General features: G+C 37.8%; 1 protein-coding gene across 2 annotated transcripts; it reads right to left on the reverse strand.

Annotated features, from left to right (window-relative positions):
* Positions 1-147: 147 nt before the first annotated feature.
* LOC145479508 (kinesin-like protein KIF23) lies at positions 148-19097 on the reverse strand. 2 transcript variants are annotated; one of them, XM_081457890.1, is made up of 35 exons: positions 18974-19096; positions 18820-18901; positions 18182-18274; positions 16213-16248; positions 15735-15840; positions 14436-14572; positions 14128-14246; positions 13474-13534; positions 12363-12469; positions 11702-11814; positions 10776-10897; positions 10170-10272; positions 9184-9275; positions 9012-9077; positions 8832-8885; positions 8656-8717; positions 8334-8368; positions 8068-8115; positions 6909-6976; positions 6370-6472; positions 6103-6161; positions 5555-5595; positions 5371-5416; positions 5202-5264; positions 4876-4935; positions 4531-4581; positions 4184-4273; positions 3754-3852; positions 3581-3662; positions 3150-3226; positions 2757-2825; positions 2115-2212; positions 1521-1587; positions 1365-1426; positions 148-601 (listed from the first exon to the last, which is right to left on the reverse strand). In XM_081457890.1, exons 1-35 carry the CDS (start codon positions 18982-18984, stop codon positions 586-588), a joined length of 2598 nt encoding a protein of 865 aa, XP_081314016.1. In that variant the 5' UTR covers positions 18985-19096; the 3' UTR covers positions 148-585. The 2 variants fall into 2 exon arrangements, with proteins under 2 accessions (XP_081314016.1, XP_081314017.1); XM_081457891.1 differs by lacking the exon at positions 2757-2825 and having other exon boundaries at positions 18974-19097.
* Positions 19098-20171: the final 1074 nt, after the last annotated feature.

Raw genomic sequence — 20171 nt, forward strand, 5'->3', positions numbered from 1 at the left:
AGGGGAAAATAAACAGTCATGAGGTGACGACACCGCATTGGTTTAATTTCATTATCAGGCCTACTTACTACTAAGTACTGCATATAATTCATTCAATGTTGCCTTAATTCTAACAAAAAATCAGGTGCCGAAAGAATCCAGACCAAGTGAAATGTAAATATATTTATTAATTATTACCTACGGCTTTTTACAGAGACTACTTATCAATGAAAAAAAAAGGTTACTAAAATGAAAACAAATGATTAAAAAACAGAACATTGCTAACTGATAAGAGTCCATCATTTTTCCAAGCAAAAACACTAAATGAAAGCACCGTTACTGCGAATATATCGAGTTGTACATCCAGCTCTTGAACTCTCGAGGCAATGGAACATTACCACTGGTGGCGTTCATTAAAACTATTTATCTGAATAACGGGGAAATGAATGCTGTGAACACCCATCATTCATAGTTTTGACGAAATAACTTGCGAGTGCAATTCATGAGTCTGGTCGGAGTAGACTCCTTATATAATCTAAATTTCGTCATCGCTTGGGAGGTATGACACTTAAACAAAGAAACGCAACTTCTGTTGAAAGTCCCTCTTCAAGGCTTCTTTTTCCTGAGGAATAAATGCAAAAGGAAGTAAGGTTTTCTGCCTCTTAGATAAGATTTCTTATCACCAAATGTGACAGCTATTTCCAGTACAGATATACCCTCTGTAGTAACCATCACCATAATTATAAATCACACGCTTTTTTGTGATACCGCCCAACCACGGTGAAATTAAACCTCGTAAACCAATGAAACTGGGTGGTCTTGTGCCGAGGATTTGACTATGTCACTAAATTCTGACTCTGGAACTCCAAGTAAATTCCGTTGCTTTCTTATCCTAGGAGTAGGGGCGTGTTTCTTTGGGAAAATCCAAGATCGAATTCTAAAATCTAAAAACGGATTTTGAGTTTCTTTACTAAACAGATTAATCTATGATCACTCAGATAACGGTACATCAAAGGAATCGAAGGAGTCTACTCTGAGTGAGGATTCTTTGATTCCAGTGATGTACCGTGATCCGAGTGATCTTGGATTAATCTGTTTTGGAACGAAACGCAAAATCCGTTTTGGAATTTAAGAATCCAATCTTGGATTTACACCAAAGAAACACACCCCCTAGTCAACTAAAATATTTAAAGAATCAAGCTAGAGGAAAAAAAAACCTCATTCAAAAGATCAAGGCACATCTAGGAAACAGGTTTTCTATTTTGTTACAATCACCATTGTGGTTTCACAATGAACAAGACATTGTTTCTTCAGGTTGAAAAAAAAAAAAAATGTATGGCACGGAAGAGATGTTTATCGATTCATCTATTTGTTACTATACATACTTTGATGTTGTGTGACAGTAGCTTGGACCCATGCCCGGTCTGCCTTCAATTGCCGTGGAACACTGAAAGTAAAAGAGAGTTTGCATGTAAGTTTGTAGATTTTTTAATACAATATCCAAAAAGATGACCGAGGCATGGCAACCACGTGATACTTACCCTTGTTTCTACATCAGTCCAGCTTGAATGACTTTCATCATCGATTGAATCAGACGCTCGGCGTTTTCTGTTTCCAAAAACAAAGAGTTAAGGGAAGAAAACACAAGAATACAGAGATACACGTGCACTGCATTACGAACATACGATTTTCCAAGGAAGAACAAAATCGCTCTTGCCTTTTTTCCTATACATTTCCAAGCCAAGAGTTTCCTTGTGTACAAAAAATATAAAGACCAAACATCTTCTCGTAACATTCAGCTTTGGACTTTTTCTGTATCTTGAATGAATGTTAGTTATATCGTGTTAACACGTCATGATCTTTGTTATGGTAAATTAGTCACCCGATTGTCAATTTGAATTATCTACCTTGAAAAATAAGGGGATAAAGGATATGAAGACGTCCTGTGTTTTGCATTACTCCTTAATATGGAGCCAATTAAGTTAATAGTAGCTCTTATCCCGATATTTCTGAAATATTACACTCAAGCTTGACAACGAAAAGTTTCCGTAGAATAGAACTAAGCTCTAGTAGGTAACTTTTAATGTCTGAAATCTTGACTGCACTCTATCACCACAAGTTAGCCTGGCACGTACCTTCCTGGACTTGTTAGTTCGTCAGATCTTGTTTTCAAAGTCTCTACTTCTGTAAACTGGATACAATGACCACCTCCCACAGTTTTGTACACGTCTCCCTGCGGATAACATTACAGGGGTAAAAACTCACATACATCATCAACATTGGTACAGCAGGTTCGCGACGTTGTTTACAACCGAAACTAGCAAATAACTATTATATATACCGTATGCAAACTCTTTATAATGTGAAAATTACGGTGGTCTTACACTTGCGAAGCAAGTTGGACAGAGGATGTCACACCTTCAACGCTCAAAATATGCGGCAGCTATACCGTAATCATTGTGAAAAACAGAACTCTATGTAAAACAAGAGGCCTGCGAATAAGACCGCATTCGATCGTTCCCAGCGGCTCGGTTGGTGCAAGCTGGCCGGTAGCGATAACAGGCGGCTGTATTCGCAGGCTACAAGACAAGCTAACTCGAGCTCATTTCTACTCTTCTTTTAAAAGTCCATGCACGGTTGTTTAAAGCGGGGCGGATGGCATCACCCAACAGATAAAGTACTATCCAGTGATCATATTAGCGTAGTAGGCTTTGTTCGAGCGTATTTCTTGGATGGTGTTATTCACCCTTCAACAACTGGAGACAAGCAAAACTCACTTTAATCAACTTAGTCTCGATTTCGCCGGCAGAATCTTCCTCTTGATGAGATAACACATAGTTTGTGGCCTGCACGAGAACAAAACAAAATCCGCGTTACTTACGCGATGACGGCTTGTCTCCACTTAAAAAAAAATATATATACCGTAGTTTCAAGGTGACAAGAAGTCTTGTAAACGAAGTATTTTTTACACTTTGAGGCATAAGTTCAACCATCTCGTTCTCTTCTCAACACTGCATCATTATATTACAGCGTGTAACACTCGTTTCACAACTTGTCTCGCGTGAGCAAAGGCAAGTTGCGGCAATGAAAACTGCCTCGTCTACTAGGAGTTTTAAAATTTTTAAAGTCGTGACGTTTAGGTAGATAAAAAGAACATCGTGTGCGCTCACGTTAGTTGCTTTGAAATCCTTTTCCGCGGGTCTGCTTACTGTTTTCTTGTTCTTAATTTGCGGTTTAAGAACCGTATCTGCAACGAACGAAAGGAAGGTTAGGAATAACATAAAGCGGAGGTAAATACATGAACTATCATAAACAACATAGAGGCGTCACCAAAGAACGATATAAGTTTGGAGAAGTATTACAAACCTTGTTTTCAAAGACACATGATGTATTATTGTTTTAACTGCTTTTAGTGGCATTCGTATTGATTGTTAACGTTTCTGTCAACTCTGAATATGACTTCCAGCTCTCAGGTTGAAGAAACATCAGTCTCCAATTAGCCGTTCTATGCAGCAATACCCTGAGCTAAACCATTTATTCAACCGCAAAAAACATGTACAGAATTGATAGAACTATTACACCGCATTTCCAGTAGCAATACCTGTTTCCAAATGCGTCGAGGGTTTGTGCTCTATCCAGCAATCTGATGACTTGGATCGTCTGTGGCGAGATTTAATAGGAGGCTGAAAAATAGAGTTGCGTAATTCAATATATTAAAAAAAAGGCCTTTGGCATTCCTTCAGGAAAAGGAGTCTACTTAGAATACCAAATTACCTTTCTGGCCACAGGCGGCGGGGGAGACTTGGACCTAGACATTGCCGCAGCCCTAGCCTGGGCACGAGTTACAGTCCTTGCGTCATTGGTCTGCATGCTCTGAGGACAGAAAACAAATTTCTAGCAAATATCTTCAAGGGTTTGTCTCGAAACTCGAGAAGAGCAGAGGGATGGAGTCTACCGTGTAAGCTACTTTCCCATCTGTGTCACAAGGTGGAGAGAGGGAGGTGTTGCGGGGGGGGGGGGGGGAGGGGGAGATGGGAAAAGATGGGAGCATATTAAGTCGTCAAAAGAATCTGAAGAATGGCGAAGGATTTTCCTGGCCTTGTGACCAGCGTTCGAAAAGTTATGATGACACAAGGCATGGAAGAGAAGAACAGGTGCAAAAGGCGATGAAAAGACTTGACAAATTGCACTTTGATGAACATACCTGTACGATCTCCTTGAGTTGTCTTAGCTTCTCATCCTTTTGCCACATTTTAGCTTGCATCTCCATCTCCTTGTCCTTAACGCGTTTTGACTAAGTAAGGACAAGGTTATGAAACGTTTTAGTGTGCAGTTTGGAAGACTTTGAATAGTAGTTAGAATGAAAATAAGAATGAAAATGAATCGAGTCTTTTGGAGTAGCATCCGCAACAATTATTTAAGTGCTAATTCCTCTAAGATAATCTAAAATCTAGTCACCCCCATTGACAAAAACAACAAAGAAAACAGGAAAGAAAAACAAGAAAAAAACCAACACAAAGAAAGTAATAAATACTGGACTATTCGACTTACGCATTCTCGTTCCCATTTGCCTTTTTCTTGTGTCACTACTCCTTTTAAAGCCTGAAATATAAGTGAAATCAAAGCAGGCGAACAGTATTTCTTTGATGTCAAAATTTCTAAAGCTAAACTTGATTTCCTATAAAGGGTACCGATTAAACTAAGTCTGCTTGACGCGTCCCACTCACGAACGTAACGCTACAAAAAGTCTGAACCTCACGCGCATTGCAAAACGTATCAAAAGAAAAACACTTTCGTTACTCCACAGCTAATCATTTCGGACCGAAGAAGAACTTTGAAAGTTTTGTTTAAAGAAAAAAAAAAGAAAAGGAAAGGAAAAGGAAAAGGAAAACTGACCTGGCGCATTTTAACTTTGTCGGTTTTCTCCTTATCAGCTCTTTTCTTCTGATCATCCAACTACAGAGGGAATAAGAAGTCAGGATAAGACAGTCAACAAAATTGAGATAAAAAATAACCACTGAATATAACCTACACCCGTACAACCTCTTTGCGCAAGTTAGAGTGGATTTGTAACTGTCTTGGGAATATCGTTTACCCAGTGATCGCATGAGTAACAGAGGCGCCACGATTACCCTCAGTGACTCTCAAGTATTGCTGTATAGAACGTGGCTTCGTTTTCGGCCTGTTATTGTAGTCTGAAAATAGTCAGTAGGTCTTCATACCTCATATTGCAGTTCTTTTTTATCCTGCTCGTACATCTCTGCAGTCTTCTGAAGCATCTCATTCTGAAAAGAAATATTCCCAAGGTAAACTGACGTGTTATCGTTTCTTCTCGACTAAGGACAGAACATTCAAACAAAGTACATGTACACATACAAAACGCGGCATTACCTTTTGCGTTATAGCCTTCAGTCTTCTTTCCAGTTTCTGAATATCTCTGTCAAGTGGGAAGCACATGGTTTTTCATTCTCAAGAATTATAAGATTCGGTTTTGATCATCCTTGTTCAACATCAAGGATTTGCACGAAACAAAGACAGAAATAAAAATTATTGCGGTTAATGAAGGGCTTTGTACCTGTCTTTTTCCTCGATTGTTGTCTTAAGGTTAGCAATAATCTAAAGGAAAAAGAAAAGAGTTATTGTGCTGAACATTTCATCCGAGCCTGGCAAATAGCTTCTGCATTGGTAACACGTCATTACACTACATTATCTACAGTAAGAATAAAAACACAAGTTAGTCAGACACGCCCATTGAGTACATAAATATCCTCACTCGTTTTTACCCAACTAATGTGTAATCGATTAAAAATGAATTTGGATTTCCTTCAATAGAAGCAGCAGAGGCAGCGGTTTTACAATGTAAAGCGATGCACTATACGAGATCAACTGTCAAGTAACCAATGGCAGGGAAATTGTTTAAAATGAGCAAGGGACCAGAGCTGGTTGAAAGGTTGGCAAGCGAACTAAAAATATTTACAGACTTCACAGCAATCTATCACTCCAACAAATGCTTTTATTGTTACATTGGTTTGGTGCGCTTTTTGGCAACGTTAAATATAAATATATATTTTTTGCCTCATCAGAACAGACCAACAGGACACATGTAGATGTAAATCTACTCACTCCATTTGCCTGGCTGTTTTCTTTTTCTAATTCCAAGAGTTGAGCCCTAAAAATTCCCTCTGCAAAAAGAAGTGATACAAAACAAAACAAAATTAATAATAAATATGTATGAGAAGTGCCCAGGCAGAAAAGAAAAATCATTGTGGCAAGTTTTGCTTTTGCCCTAAGAAAATGGACAGACCGCAAATGGCGTAGTCATCAAGGATTGATTTTAACAAATTCAATGGTTAAGAACCCAGTTATTTTCTAAACATCGTAACAACTTACCTTTCCTCGACAAATCATCAATGAGAGTTTGTCGCCGTCTTTGTCTCTCTTGAAGAAAATAAATCAAGTTTACTAGCGTTGTGTTATCTTCTGGTGAATTTATCTGAAAGAAAACAGAGCATTAATCACCTGTTATGTTACAGCTGTATCACCTTGTAGCGGTTCACAACACAAACATTTATCAGCGAGTACATGAACATGTGGTCTTGCCCAGATTTTATCATTGTTCACTAGTTCACTTAATCTTGCTGCTACTCACATAGATTCAGATCAAGAGGAATCTACATGCTAGGAAGACTGCAGGTGACAAGAGAGAAAACAGTCCCAGCAGGTACATGTACATTCTGGGAGACTGGACCAGGATGGTAACATGTCTACCTTGTCAACCTTGTTACAGTACGATAAGTTGAAAATGGACTGGATGCTGCTACGACATTTAAGATTGCTTGACTCCGTGACATGCTTGAGTTCTGTGTTAAATGACTGAACTAATGACCCTGTAAGTAAAAATTAAGATGACAGCAAAAAATGCACCTTACCTCCATAACTGGGAAAGGTGGTCCCATGGTTTGAAGAGGTTTGGCTATGATCACTGTTTCACCGTTATCTACGAAATGTATAATAAATCCAGTGATAATGTACATGTAATGAAGAATCTCCATATAGACAAAGGAATTGGTATTTTACACTCATTCGATAGCCCTCATTCGATAGTCGTCAGAAAATGCACAAAAAATGTCAAGAGTTGGTGGTTTCAAGTGTCCTTTCTGTAAAAGGCATACATGCCCCATGTTGTGAATTCAACGTTAGGCAAAGCTAAGAGAATTAAAGTTGACTTTCTCTGATTGTGGCCTATGCTACCCAGGTGAAAAAGTTTACAGGATCTTGCTCTCCTGCTAAAACGTTCATGAAACCAGTATGTACACATATAATTTATTACACTACCAGGGCAGGAAAAAAAAAATTGAAATCCAGTTGCCCAGAGGGTCAGTACATTTCAGTTTTCAGTTGCCCCCACTAAAATATTCCTTGCCCAATAGGTGCACAATGTTCATGCCTTATCAACTAACAAGACTACTGAGGCTAATTTCACTCGCCCACTGGACCACTAAACATCCACTTTCACTTTCCCATTGACCTAGGAGCAAAATTTACTTGCCCCGCGCAGTTGGACCTGTTTTTTTTCCTGCCCCAGCTATAGGAGAATCTTTATTTACAATATTTGCCTCATTACCATAAGCGATACAGTTGCTGATAGAGCTACAAAGAGATTAATACTGAATATTGAAAGGGCACAGCACGATTCACTGTCCCAAGGAATTTGAGCGCGATGTATTGAATACTTTTTGTGCGACGCAGGTTTGAAAGCTCAAAATTTTACAAAGAATGTATGAGCTCATTAGCGCTTTTGCTACACATAAATTTTGATGTTTTTGAAAGCCAATTTCTCCTCGAATATTACACCCAAAGAGCCAAAAATGTCACCACTTACTAAGTTTCACAAGCTCTTTAAGTTTCTCTAGTAAAATCGTGTCTAGCATGACGCCTTCTAGGCGCAAAGTTGTATGTTAATGAGGAAAAATGTAAACAACGACGTCAGCAAAGATTCGCCTATAGTTGTTCTTCAACATTTCCTTGTTCCCTGCTGCAGTTCACACACTAGACATCAGGTCTCTGTACAATCCAAACATTGTGTACCTTTATTATCCTCAACATGTGCAAGAACTTCCTTGTACATTTGATTTGCTATAAAAGACAAAGACAAAACAAGACCAGTTATGACAAATATAGAATGTACATTACACAGGGACTTCATTAAAAAGGTTCTAATGCAAGAATGTTGGGAGAGGAATACCAGTTAGATCTTCAGGCAGTTGTCAATGGTAATGATTTACCCAAATGTTGTATCACAACTTCAAACATTAAACATCCAATATTAAAAAGAAAAAAAAACATTCAAATACCTCTCCTTCTCCCAGGTGTCAGTCCAGTGTCAAATCTATTTACATTTAAGAAAAAATTAGTTATGGGTGGGCACTGTCTAGTTTCTGAATCAGTTGCAATACCTTTGATGTGGCCAAAAGGCAAATCAATGGTTGTATTGCTAAGTGCAGATTTTTAACATCACAGTATGCCTTAAATCCACCTGTGTCCTGGTGCACTGGCACAAGAGGCAGACTAGTTTCAAGCCTTGGCAACGTCATGATAAAAGCTTGAAAAATAACCACCTTTTGTTGTACCTAAACTGAAAACAATTTTGACAATAAGTTATTTGCTAAATGTTACCTGACTGATTGAGGTCTGGCTATAACAACATCTTGTGTCACCTCGGCAAATTTCATCACATGCTAAATCAATAAAAGAAGCATACAATACATCATTTCCACTGTACCTCAATGTTTTATAATTTGTGGATAGAACACGTCTATCTACAGTACATACATAAGAATTTGACATCTTACCACACTCTCATCATAATCTTCGGCATTAGGATTCAAACAAACAACCATCCGAACCTGAAGAAAGGCAATTACATGATTGTAGACTGATGTTAGTGAGAGCTTTTATGGTATCAATAATCCTTTATTGTGTAAATGAATTTGATTATTATGTAAAGGTTTAACAGATTCTATTGAACTCACCTTCCCTTCCCCATCAAAGAAATTCTTAAACAGATGAGTCAACTTGGTGTCTCTGTAAGGAACAATCTGATAAAAAATAACACTAAATAAATTACACACATGTATGTGAAACATGCAAGACTCAATGTACATAATTTACATATATATTGTGCTGAACATTTGTACTACTCACCTTTGGAGAAATGCCATTTTCAGCATTTCCTTGGTTTTCTCTCAGAATCTCCATGCAAGTTCTTAGTGTCATCAAAGATGCATTGATGTTGCCTAAGGAAAGCAAAAGATTCACAAGACATTGTTGAGAGCCACTGTCACTACACTGTCTATTAAGTTTTGGCTTACATGCACACCTAGGTTATTAGAAGTTTCTCTTTTCCAGGGAGTGAAAAAAATAGGAAAAGAACAATTGAAGGCAACCTGTAAAACCTATACAAATGGCATATCACTTATTGTACAATCAGCTACAGTAGCTCTAAGAACTCTGTCAGAATTCATTGATTTTCATTTATATGAACCCTTGATTTCAGCTCAAAAGTAACTTTTTTTGCAAAACGTAAATTTTATAATTAATAAGATTTAACTTTTTTGATATGACAAAGCACTTACATGTAAGAAACAAACTGACCATCTACATGTACCCCAAGATTTTGTACATTAATTATATTTTTTGAGTAGTTGCTTTGCTTTTCTATTGACAATCATTCTGTCAATCTAATTTAGAAGGATATAGGGCTACATGTACATGTAATTATAAAATCGTTGTCACAAGATATAAAATGTAACTTATATGTAGATACACAGGACTGTCTATAAGGGCCATAACCCATAACACCTGCCACAGCTGAGCATATTTGATGGGCCCTTGATGTTACAGGTGAACTTGGGCAGTTGATACAATTCACTCAAGTTGAAGAGGTAACAAGTTTGTTACGGATGTGAAGATCAAGGCCATATTACATACATGACTCAAAACTTAATGACAGCCCAGGATACATGTAAAAATTATAGATTTGTCTTCAGGCTACATTCTTTTCACCCTTGAGACCACATGAGCATGTAATGTGGCCTACCAGTAGTTATGTGTACACAGTAAATGATTGTCAGCTCTAACTCAATAGATCCCAGTGTGTGATATGTTAGTGTCAACCTGTAATAAATTACCAGCTTCTCGTAGTCTGTCTCCACCAGCTCTTGTCCTGTTTGTTCTCTCAGACCCTGCTAAATCACACAGTGATAATGTGCACACTGCAATTTGATTTCTATCCTGTTCAAAAAAAAAAAAGATAAATAAACTGTTGATCAGTTAAGCACTTGTTTTTTCTTTCAAGGATCTACCCTCAGGTATCTTTAAACAGGGGGTTTGTAAGGTGACATGTTTAGAATAGAGTAAACAATGAAGAACTACATGCAGTCTAAAAAATGTTCCCATGTGGACAAATCAGTACATTTTAATCCAAGAAGAAAAAGTTGTTTCTAGGAACAGATGCAGTGTGGAACTTACATGTACATGTGTGTCAAGAGTAAGTCAATTACAAGTCTCAAATGAGAGAGGGGTTCACTTATGTGTTCACTAAATTGTGAATTACAGTGTACAACCTAAAAGGGCTGCCATAAGGCACAATTAACTGGCCATTGTAGACAGGTTTCATCAGTATATCTAGTGAGTACTTGGTTCCAAGGGACAAAAAAAATTGATGTTGTGGAATGGTGACTGCTATTACTAGGTGGCCATTACTGCTCGTTTGACAGTTATTGTAGTATTAATACCTGTAAGACCTCTTCACCATCAGGATCTAAGGGAGCCTGTACCAGTTTGATTGCAAACACACTGTGACTTCGACTTGACTCTCGATTTAGTACAGTGTTGGCAACACGTCTTTTCTTTTGGCCTAAAACATGAGATCCAACAAAAAACATTTACAATATACATGTACATTTGGCATTTACAATATACATCTGGCACTTTGTTGGTGATTACTCTGTACTCAACTTGATGTTTTTGTAAGATCAATAAACAAGCTGATACCAAACAATTGGTACTGGTCATACATCAGCGCTATATATCAGTGACCTGTTGGTGATATATTGGTCAACTGTCGGTTGAATATCACTCATGTGTCGAGTATCACTATATCAGTCAATTGTGTTAATTTAGCATTTGAGGCCAAATGCTTTCTCTTTAAGCGAGGACATTAATGCTATCATGTGATGGTGGAAAATCATATATTGACTATGGGCCAACTATCATCCAACTATTGATTATCGAGCGATACACCAGCCAAGTATCAACCGCCTCTTGACTGTCTGTCTATCTATATCTTCTGACTATCAACCGAGTGTTGACTGATACTCAGTGAATTATCTATGAAGTATCGGCAAAGAGTCGGTGAGGTATCAGTGAACTGAAAGCCAACATACATCTTGACCGATATACCAAGCAACTGTTGACTGATATGTCAAGTGACTGTCAACCAATATATTGGTCGAGAGAACCTACAGTAACATGATCCGTGGTGGCTATACAATTGAGTATTTTAGCAAGTCCCACAGTGAGTAAAAAATAGACCACGTTTTGTTTTTCATATGGTGGGTGGATTATGTCTGAGCACAGTACAATGTAGTTTTGACTTCACCTGCTGCATGTTACATACATGTGCCTACTACAGATAAAGAGGGATATTAAATAAGTTCACCTTTCCAGAAAATACTGTAAGCTTCTTCCGTGCTTTTGACTTCAACTTCTGTTACGCCGCTAACGTACATATTATGATTCATGTCCTCTCTTAGATTCTTTGAAGCTGGCGGTCTGTAAAGAAGTCAGAGGACATTATCAAATACTGTTTTTTTTTACATGTACATGAGATTCACTGCTGCACATCTCACAGCTCTTGACTACAAGTCATAGCACTAAGCTTACAGAAGCAGCATTAACATCCATGTAGTACTAAGTGATTGTACAGAAACATGAACTGTGGTCCAGAAACAAAAACAAAGATAACAACAACAACAACAATCAAAATCACCCACACTGAAAGGCAACAGTGGAAGTGACCAGCTGTATACTAAAAGCAGGTACATGTACAGTACATGTTCCTAAACTAAAACTATCTTGTAAATATGTTGTAGTAGAAGAGTTCATTATTTGCAAGAGAATCTGCTAGCAGGTACAGACTGTGAACATGTACATAGACCTGTACAGTAAGTAGTAAATGTATATTAGGGACACCTTTCTCAGCTATGTACATGTTAACAATAGATCTGTATATGATGTGAGTTATGCAGAGGGGATACAATGTAGTTTCATGTCATGTTAAAAACTTAAAATCATCCAATTGATGTACACGGTGAACTTACTTTGGACAGATGGGATCAACAGGAGTCTCATCAAGCAGATCATAAATATAGTTGTTGTAAATTTCAAAGTAAGACACAAACACTGCATAGCTATTGTCCTCATCCACCTGAAAACAAATCAGTCACATTTTTTGATAATATATTAACTGAAAGTGAGGGTGCAAAAGTATATGTACATGTACAGGCGCAGGTTTGTACATATTTTACCTGAACATTGCATAGTTTGCAACTTGCTGACATTAGGCTTTAGAAATGCAGCCCTTGTATTATATTTGACTTGTCTGGCCTCAAGAGTCCTCATGGGCTCATGTAAGTCTTGAAATACAGGAAACTGATTTTATTTTACTTTTTAAAAAGAAACTTGAATGCATGTCTTAACTTTATCATATTTTATTTATATCGTATCTTTTACGTTTAAGTAGCATTGTTTTGTATAGCTTTTACATTTTTATAATATCTTCCACAGGGCTGTTCTGAAAACCACTGTATGTGAGATCGGCCCCTGTATTACTATCATTATCATTATCATTGTCATTGTCATTGTCATTGTCATTGTCATTGTCATTGTCATTGTCATTGTCATTGTCATTGTCATTGTCATTGTCATTGTCATTGTCATTGTCATTGTCATTGTTATTGTTATTGTTATTATTATTATTATTATTATTATTATTACCTGTCTTCAATTTAACAAGCAAGTATAAACCACACATACCAAAGAAAACTAGTTTTGGAGCTTGCCCTTCAGCAAGCTGTAATTCTGATGTACTATCCCTTAAGTCATTCTCACAAGCCCCCCAAATATTTCTCAGTGATTTACTTCAATACAGTGCACACTGTGAATCTATATGTACCGTAGCTATACTGTAAATACACATGTTGCATTCAGAAAGAGATTTAAAAAGTAAAACAAAATTCAGGCACAATAATGGTACTGCACAGCATGACATCAATGATTTTTGGTTAGAACCAGAGACATCACTGATTTTGGCAAGCAGGGGAAGGAGAGGTGTGGAATCAAGTATGTGAAAGAATCTGTTTTCTTTAGACCATACTTTGCATACAATATGCATGTACATGGTACGTGTAAAATTAAGAACTTCCAACTTACATCAGAGATAAGTCCAGTTTCAGGTACTCTTATCAAATCAGCAAAGTCATTATCAGCATTCCTAGACAAAAAAAAAATTAAAACAAAAAAATTTCCCTGAATTATAGCAAATTGAATCTTGCTACATCGTGAATCTTGATTACTTAGTTCCTACTTATCCCAATCGTGCTCCGCAGGACGCCTAAGGCCATTCAGAACAACCCCCAAGTATCTTGGTCTCTTGCAGATGCTGTTGTGCCCCCCCCCCCCCCCCCCATGACTGTCATCCTATCTTGACCTGGGTAATTTTGACCTCCCCACTATTTCAAACTCAAATCCCTTGGATATGCTTTCTCAGCTATTTCTATTGGCTGAGCCTGTTCCAGGCTCTCGGTTTATGGGAGCAATTGAAAGGGGAACAAGGTGAGCATGAGAATGAGGGAGCTTCTTCCACTTGTTCTTCATTACTTATACGTTACTAACAGAATGTCTTGAACAGGCTACTTTCAGCTGTCTCAAACTTCTGTCACATTATACTATTTTTTTCTTCTTGAGATTTCAAGATAGAGGTGTTCAACTATAAAAAAATCGATTTTCACTAAAACCAAACAAAGAGACTAAACTAGTGTAACTTGAAACCATTACCATCATGTAAAAAGGATTTCAGGTCACTACCTATTTCTTCCACTAGGAGTGGCCACAAGGGCAGCTTCTTTTTCCCGTCTTTCTTTTTCAAGTTTTGCTTCAAGTTCTGATTGTATTTCAATGCCATTTGCTTTGTCTGGTTTGAAGACCTAGGTGCAACAACATCAAATCAATATTATTATCTATATAAGTTCAATTTCATTTTCTTGAGGTTTCTATAAGCCATACTGCATACAGTGTAATTAGTGGTTTTAAAATGTTCACTAAATAATCAACTTTAACATTCTCAAGACTCAACTTTAACATCGAACACATTCAGTAGAAGACTTGCAACTTACATATTTAGGAGATTGCAGTTCTCCAATAGAGTTAAAGATAACATCTAAGCATCTTGGAAGCAAGCCACTGTCACTGGGTGTCCCAGTCATGGTGTGTGTCTTACCAGACCCAGTGATACCATAGGCAAATATCAAGCCTGTGAGTAAAAACCATAATGATAATACAACTGTTAAGTTTTCACTAGAGCATAAGCACAAGTGAAAACAGCCACGACATAAACATAAGCAGAAACATAAGAAGAACAAACCCACTTATTCGTCTCGTGCAGTTTTCACTAGTAATGCGCTTGACATAAGCATAAGCGTAAGCACAAGAAAAACAGAACTGTTTGTTTTTCTTGTGCTTACGCTTATGCTAGCCTTTTGTTGAGCGCATTACTAGTGAAAACTGCACAAGACAAATAAGTGGGTTCGTTCTTCTTATGTTTCTGCTTATGCTTATGTTTATGTCACGGCTGTTTTCACTTGTGCTTATGCTCTAGTGAAAACCAGCCTTAAACACTACACACCTAATGTCAAGTACTGTACATACATGTACTTTTTTACAAGAATTGTATAACATGGCATCTGTGACTATCCATGTAGGACAAGCATCAAGGCTGTTGTTTGCCAACTAAATAAAAAAGTAGGATCGTGTGTACTAAAGGCATCAGCAAGTGTTGATTGATATCCTTGATCAATACCCTTGCTCGACATCTGGATCAGTAAGTACTTGGTAGACATCCCAATCAAAATTTGGTGGACACTTAATCAATACTTGATAAACAATTGGTCAATAGTTGGCCAAGTGTTGACCGACTCATATGCATCGATCGAAAATTAGTCGAATATCGACAGGGATTTTGAACAAGAGTCAACAGAGACGTCAATCAACAACAACAACAACCATTTTATTTTGCATAATACATAGAATATGATTTAGCAAAAGAATACATTAAACTTAAATAAGCCAAAAAACTACTCAAAATAGTAAAAACTAAACGAGCTGAGTAGTTACAAGAATTACATGTATTACGCTTTAAATCAGTTGTAGGAAAAAAAAAAAAGAAAAGAGGTAGAAAGAGAAAAAAAATATATCAAGGGCATTGATTGACACTTGACTGCAGATGCCTTTAGTACACATGATCCAAAAAGTAAACATAAACTTGCCCAGGGCAGGTAACCTTTTAGTGCTGCTCGTCAAAAGGTCAAGCTGGAATTCAAGTTTTTTTTTAGCCCTGGTCCAATGAGAATATGGATGTAACATGGATGCAGCTGTAAAGAATACTACAGTACTGTACTGTAAAACTTGGCACTCACCATTCTTTCCATGAACTAGATCATCAACCAAGGGCAGTGCAACATTATCAAAAAGCACTTTCTGGGATGTCTTTTCATCATAAACTTTTTTAAATGTATGCTGCGTCTGAAAACAAGAAAATAGAATCTAAGCAACACATTGAAAATCTACTTAAAAACGCATTCCACTGGCTTTGCTTACATGAATTATATAGTTTTAGTTGCTAGAAATGTGCATAATGTAAACTGTTCTGTAAACTGTAGTTCAATCAGTTTACAAATGTGTTGTTGCCTGGAAAAATCTCTACAGATTATAAAAGGGGGATGTTCATGTCAAGATGTATCTGTTACAGGTGTACGTACAGAACATGTATTTTTTAGCATGTATTTTATCTGTCCTTTTACCCTGATAGCCATAACAAACCCCAAAGAGGTTGTTAGACAGGTTAACAATGTACAAATGTACCAACATGCAAAATTTCATTACACTTGCAGGTACCTCTAATCTGTGGCCAGACTTGAATCCTGCTGAGTTCTGTAAACAAATTTAATAAAAATGATCAAAGCACTTCACAATGTAAATATACATGTAACATGTAAATATACAAATACTATTTTTAGAAAGGCTAAAGTGGTATTATGATCAAATTTTTACTCCTTTTATCCCTTTTTAGGTGTATCATATAGAATTCCATGAAAGAATAAAAACGCCATTTACCGTTTTCAAATATCTGCATTAGTTCTGGAGATATTTAACTTGAAAAATGTGTAAAATATGCAAATGAGATGACTAATGACAACATACACTCAACCCAATATTATATTAGAGCTATCGCAGTCAATTTGCAGCAGAATCCATTGAAACTTGGTAGGCTAATAGTTCTACAGGAACCACACCTACGGCTGTAAAAAATTATGTTCCCATGGCAACTCACTTTTTTCCAGTCCCCACCCACTTGATTTCAATATGCTAGTGATTTTCAGCTTGAAAAACATTAAATGAGGCCATGAACTCGAGCTAACATATTTATATGCTTGCTAGATCATGCATATGAGACACCATTAGCAAATATCAAAATGGCCAGAAAAGCCTTTAATATTGGGGAGGTCTGGAACCCAGTATGTTGCCATTGTAACAAAATTGTTAAGCACATTTAGTAGAGTCTTACTGCAAAGAATCAAACATTTCTGATACAAATTGGCCGAGATATCTTTCTTCATCATAATTGATCAAAATTTGGCTGAGTGTGTGATACCATCATTTGGTAAAGGTAAAGTCTGCATACAAGCCAAGTGGCCCATCAGGCCGGAGCTTATCCCGGTTTCTGTAGCATGAAGTGACTAGGAGTATTCCTACTCCCTCCTGGATGGGATGCTAGTCCATCGCAGGGTTATCCCCAGCATTAAGTTCGCCGGTACCCATTTATACACCTGGGTGAAGAGAGGCACTGTGAGAGTAAAGTGTCTTGCCCAAGAACACAACACAATGTCTCCGGCCAGGGCTCGAACCCAGACTGCTCGATCCAGATACGAGCGCACTAACCATGAGCCCACCGCGCCTCCCTATGATACCATCATTTGGCTAATTTGTATATTTTAAAAACTTGAATGTCTCAGGAACAAAAAGAGGCATTTGAAAATAGTAAACGGCATTTTTCTTCTCATACAGAACCACTTGTTTATGTTTTGAAATGGCTTAGATAGGAGAGACGCGATTTTTGTCATTGTACCACTTTAACAGCCTTTCAGTTTGCAATGAAGTTACTGACCACAACCAAACAGATTACAAGCATGCAGTTTTTTGAGACTCAAGCTACTTTTGTATAACACATGTTTTTGGTGTTTTTAAGGCTGTATACATTGTAACATGATCTTTGTTCAAAAGTGGATTTACCAATCACACTGTTGAGCCCAATCCACTGGATTGTGTGCAATTGAGTTTGGTTGCAGAACTCAGTCAAACACAGTCTTATGGAGTGAGTTCAATTGGTTCAGAAATCAAACTCACAAAGTTCAGTGTTCAATTTTGTTCGATTGCGGAACTCAATCAAATGAAATCCACGGATTGTGTTTGATTGTGTTTGATTAAGTTTGATTTTCAAACATTCGATTGACTATGCTGAGACAGCGCCCAGGATGTGTTTTTTTCTCCAGTCAGAAATTTTCCAAGGCTGAAAAAAGCTGCATGTACTCGCGATGTTCTGCACAGAAGTAACAATTAGTAGATACATGTATTGCACCGCATGAACAGAACCCTGGATATAAGTGGATTCTTCCAGTGCTTCATCATTAGCACCATGCAAGGAACATTTTGTATTGAGACAGAGATCTTCAAACCATAAACCTTGTGATTGCCCAGTTAGTGTCTCTATGCATGAAAAGGTGATTCTTTCACTAGTTCCACGTCCTTTAACAACAAGAACAAAAACAGAAAAGGATTCTACGTATACTATAAAGCTTGAGCTTACTTTTGGAGCGGTGAGCTGCAATACCGTTTCACTGATTATTTGGACACAAGATTCTTCTTCATTGTCACCAAGAGGCCGTATTCGACAATAAACCTAGAAGAATTAACAGTGATTAACCTTATGGGTTCGAATTCACATTGGCAGTATTTGGAAAACTCCTTACCAATTGCAGCACTTCAAAATACCGTAGACTAAGCTAAGCTCAGTGGGACAAACCTGGCAGATCAAAGACGATTCCCGACCGAAGGATCGGACGATCAAATGCAAACGAAGAGCTTCGAGATAACTTATTAATTACACATTCTACAATACATCATTCTATTTCGAAATTCTAGTTTCAACAGGCTGGCCCTATACCCACATAGGGTTATGGTCAAAGAAGAAGTTTCAACAGGAGTTTCAAAGTGATACAAGATACAGTTCTCTTCCTAGTTTCAATGAACAACTCTCACTTCTGGCTTAAAAGTTACCGTAAAATTGACTTCCTAAGAAATGAGCTTACAACTTGGCAATTTTCTTTGATGCAAGCATCACAACTCTTATCGATACAAGTTCTAACGCTTGCATGAGGACCTCGTATGTTATTATTGGGAAAAATTTTAATCGACGATCAGTGAATCAAAATGACGCTTCTTTACCTCAACTGGATCCTTGTTGCCTGTAGGTCTTCTTGGTGTCTTTCCACTACGCGGGGTTTTTGCCGAAGCAGGGGTTTTCGGGCTAAACGGAGACAAAATGTCAATTTCCCTCACAAAAATGACTCTAGCCTACACAACTACACTTGGTACTTACACTGGTCGCATTTCTATCTGATACAGATGTTCTGCAGCATAGAAGATGGTCGAAAAGTTTCCGAATAAAGAACTCGAAAATCAAAATGTCCGTCCAAGAGTTCTTGAATAAAACCGCCTTGATGGTGTTGGTTCAAATCGGCCAATCAAAGAATGGCATGACGTCACCCTTACTCGGTACGCATGGCTCACTGAAAACCCGCTGGTAAATTGTGTTTGCTGTGCAGGCTCATACTAATACATCAGCTTTATTGCCTGATTTCGAGCCGAAAAGGACTAAGTACGAGTCTATAAATTATGGGATTAGCAGCTATTGATCCTCGTAGTCATAATAAACGGCACGCAATGCATGCAGAGATGATGACGTTTAAAAATTGTTCCTAGAAGATTGGAACATGAGAAGACAAACTGATTCTTAAACTTTTGGGTTAGAAATTTTAGGGCCGGGTTTACATTTAGGGTAGTCCATTGGTGGTTCATTCGAGATGTGCCGTTGCCTCACATGCACGACATTACGAGGCCAGCCCCACCAGGTGTAGCCTTTGATATGTCCAACCTCAAAGCGAAAGAAGTTCGTGAGTTCGTGCGGAAAGCCCGTACCAAGAGTGCTCCCGGCATGAATGGCTTATCCTACAAGCTGTATAAGAACTGCTGGTTTTCAGTGTCACGCAATTCAAAATAGATCAAAATAAAAATCAAAACCGGTCAATAGATAAACTCCAGAATCTGGGAAATGAAAGAAGGTAAATATGCAAAGACTCTCGCCAAAATTCTGGTCACAGCAATTTTTCTTATGCGAGATATGCGGAGAAATTTTTACCCAAATTTATAGAGATTTCCATGGAGACGCCATGCTGGTGCCCATCCGTATGGGCACCAACATGGCGGCCGGAAACTAACAGAAACATCTGTCACTGAGTTTCGCTACAAAAGCGTGAATTTATCCCTCGAGGAACTCTAAAACATTAAAATAATACTTTTTCTAAGACATGAACTGTTCAGATAGCCAAGTTCTCTGAAATAAGTCACTCTTTTAACCATCATGACAGCTCTCTAGGCCGTCATGTAAATACCGTGTCACGCAAAAGCTTAGAAATTCAAGCGTAGTTTATCACAAAACCAAGAACTCATTCGGAGCGAAAATTTGTATGAATATTAGTTTTCAGCTGCTCTCATACATCAGTTAAGTAACGTCTCAG

Source organism: Orbicella franksi, chromosome 2 (assembly GCF_964199315.1).
Source record: "Orbicella franksi chromosome 2, jaOrbFran1.1, whole genome shotgun sequence".
In the NCBI taxonomy this organism is placed as follows: domain Eukaryota; kingdom Metazoa; phylum Cnidaria; class Anthozoa; order Scleractinia; family Merulinidae; genus Orbicella; species Orbicella franksi.

What these genes read in the sequence shown, in the direction of transcription:
- LOC145479508 (XM_081457890.1), bottom strand. An exon ending in TCTTTGATGGGGAAGGGAAG is followed by an intron (nt 8,886 to 9,011) that starts GTGAGTTCAATA and finishes GCCTTTCTTCAG; the next exon opens with GTTCGGATGGTTGTTTGTTT. An exon ending in GAACTAACAAGTCCAGGAAG is followed by an intron (nt 1,588 to 2,114) that starts GTACGTGCCAGG and finishes TTTTGGAAACAG; the next exon opens with AAAACGCCGAGCGTCTGATT.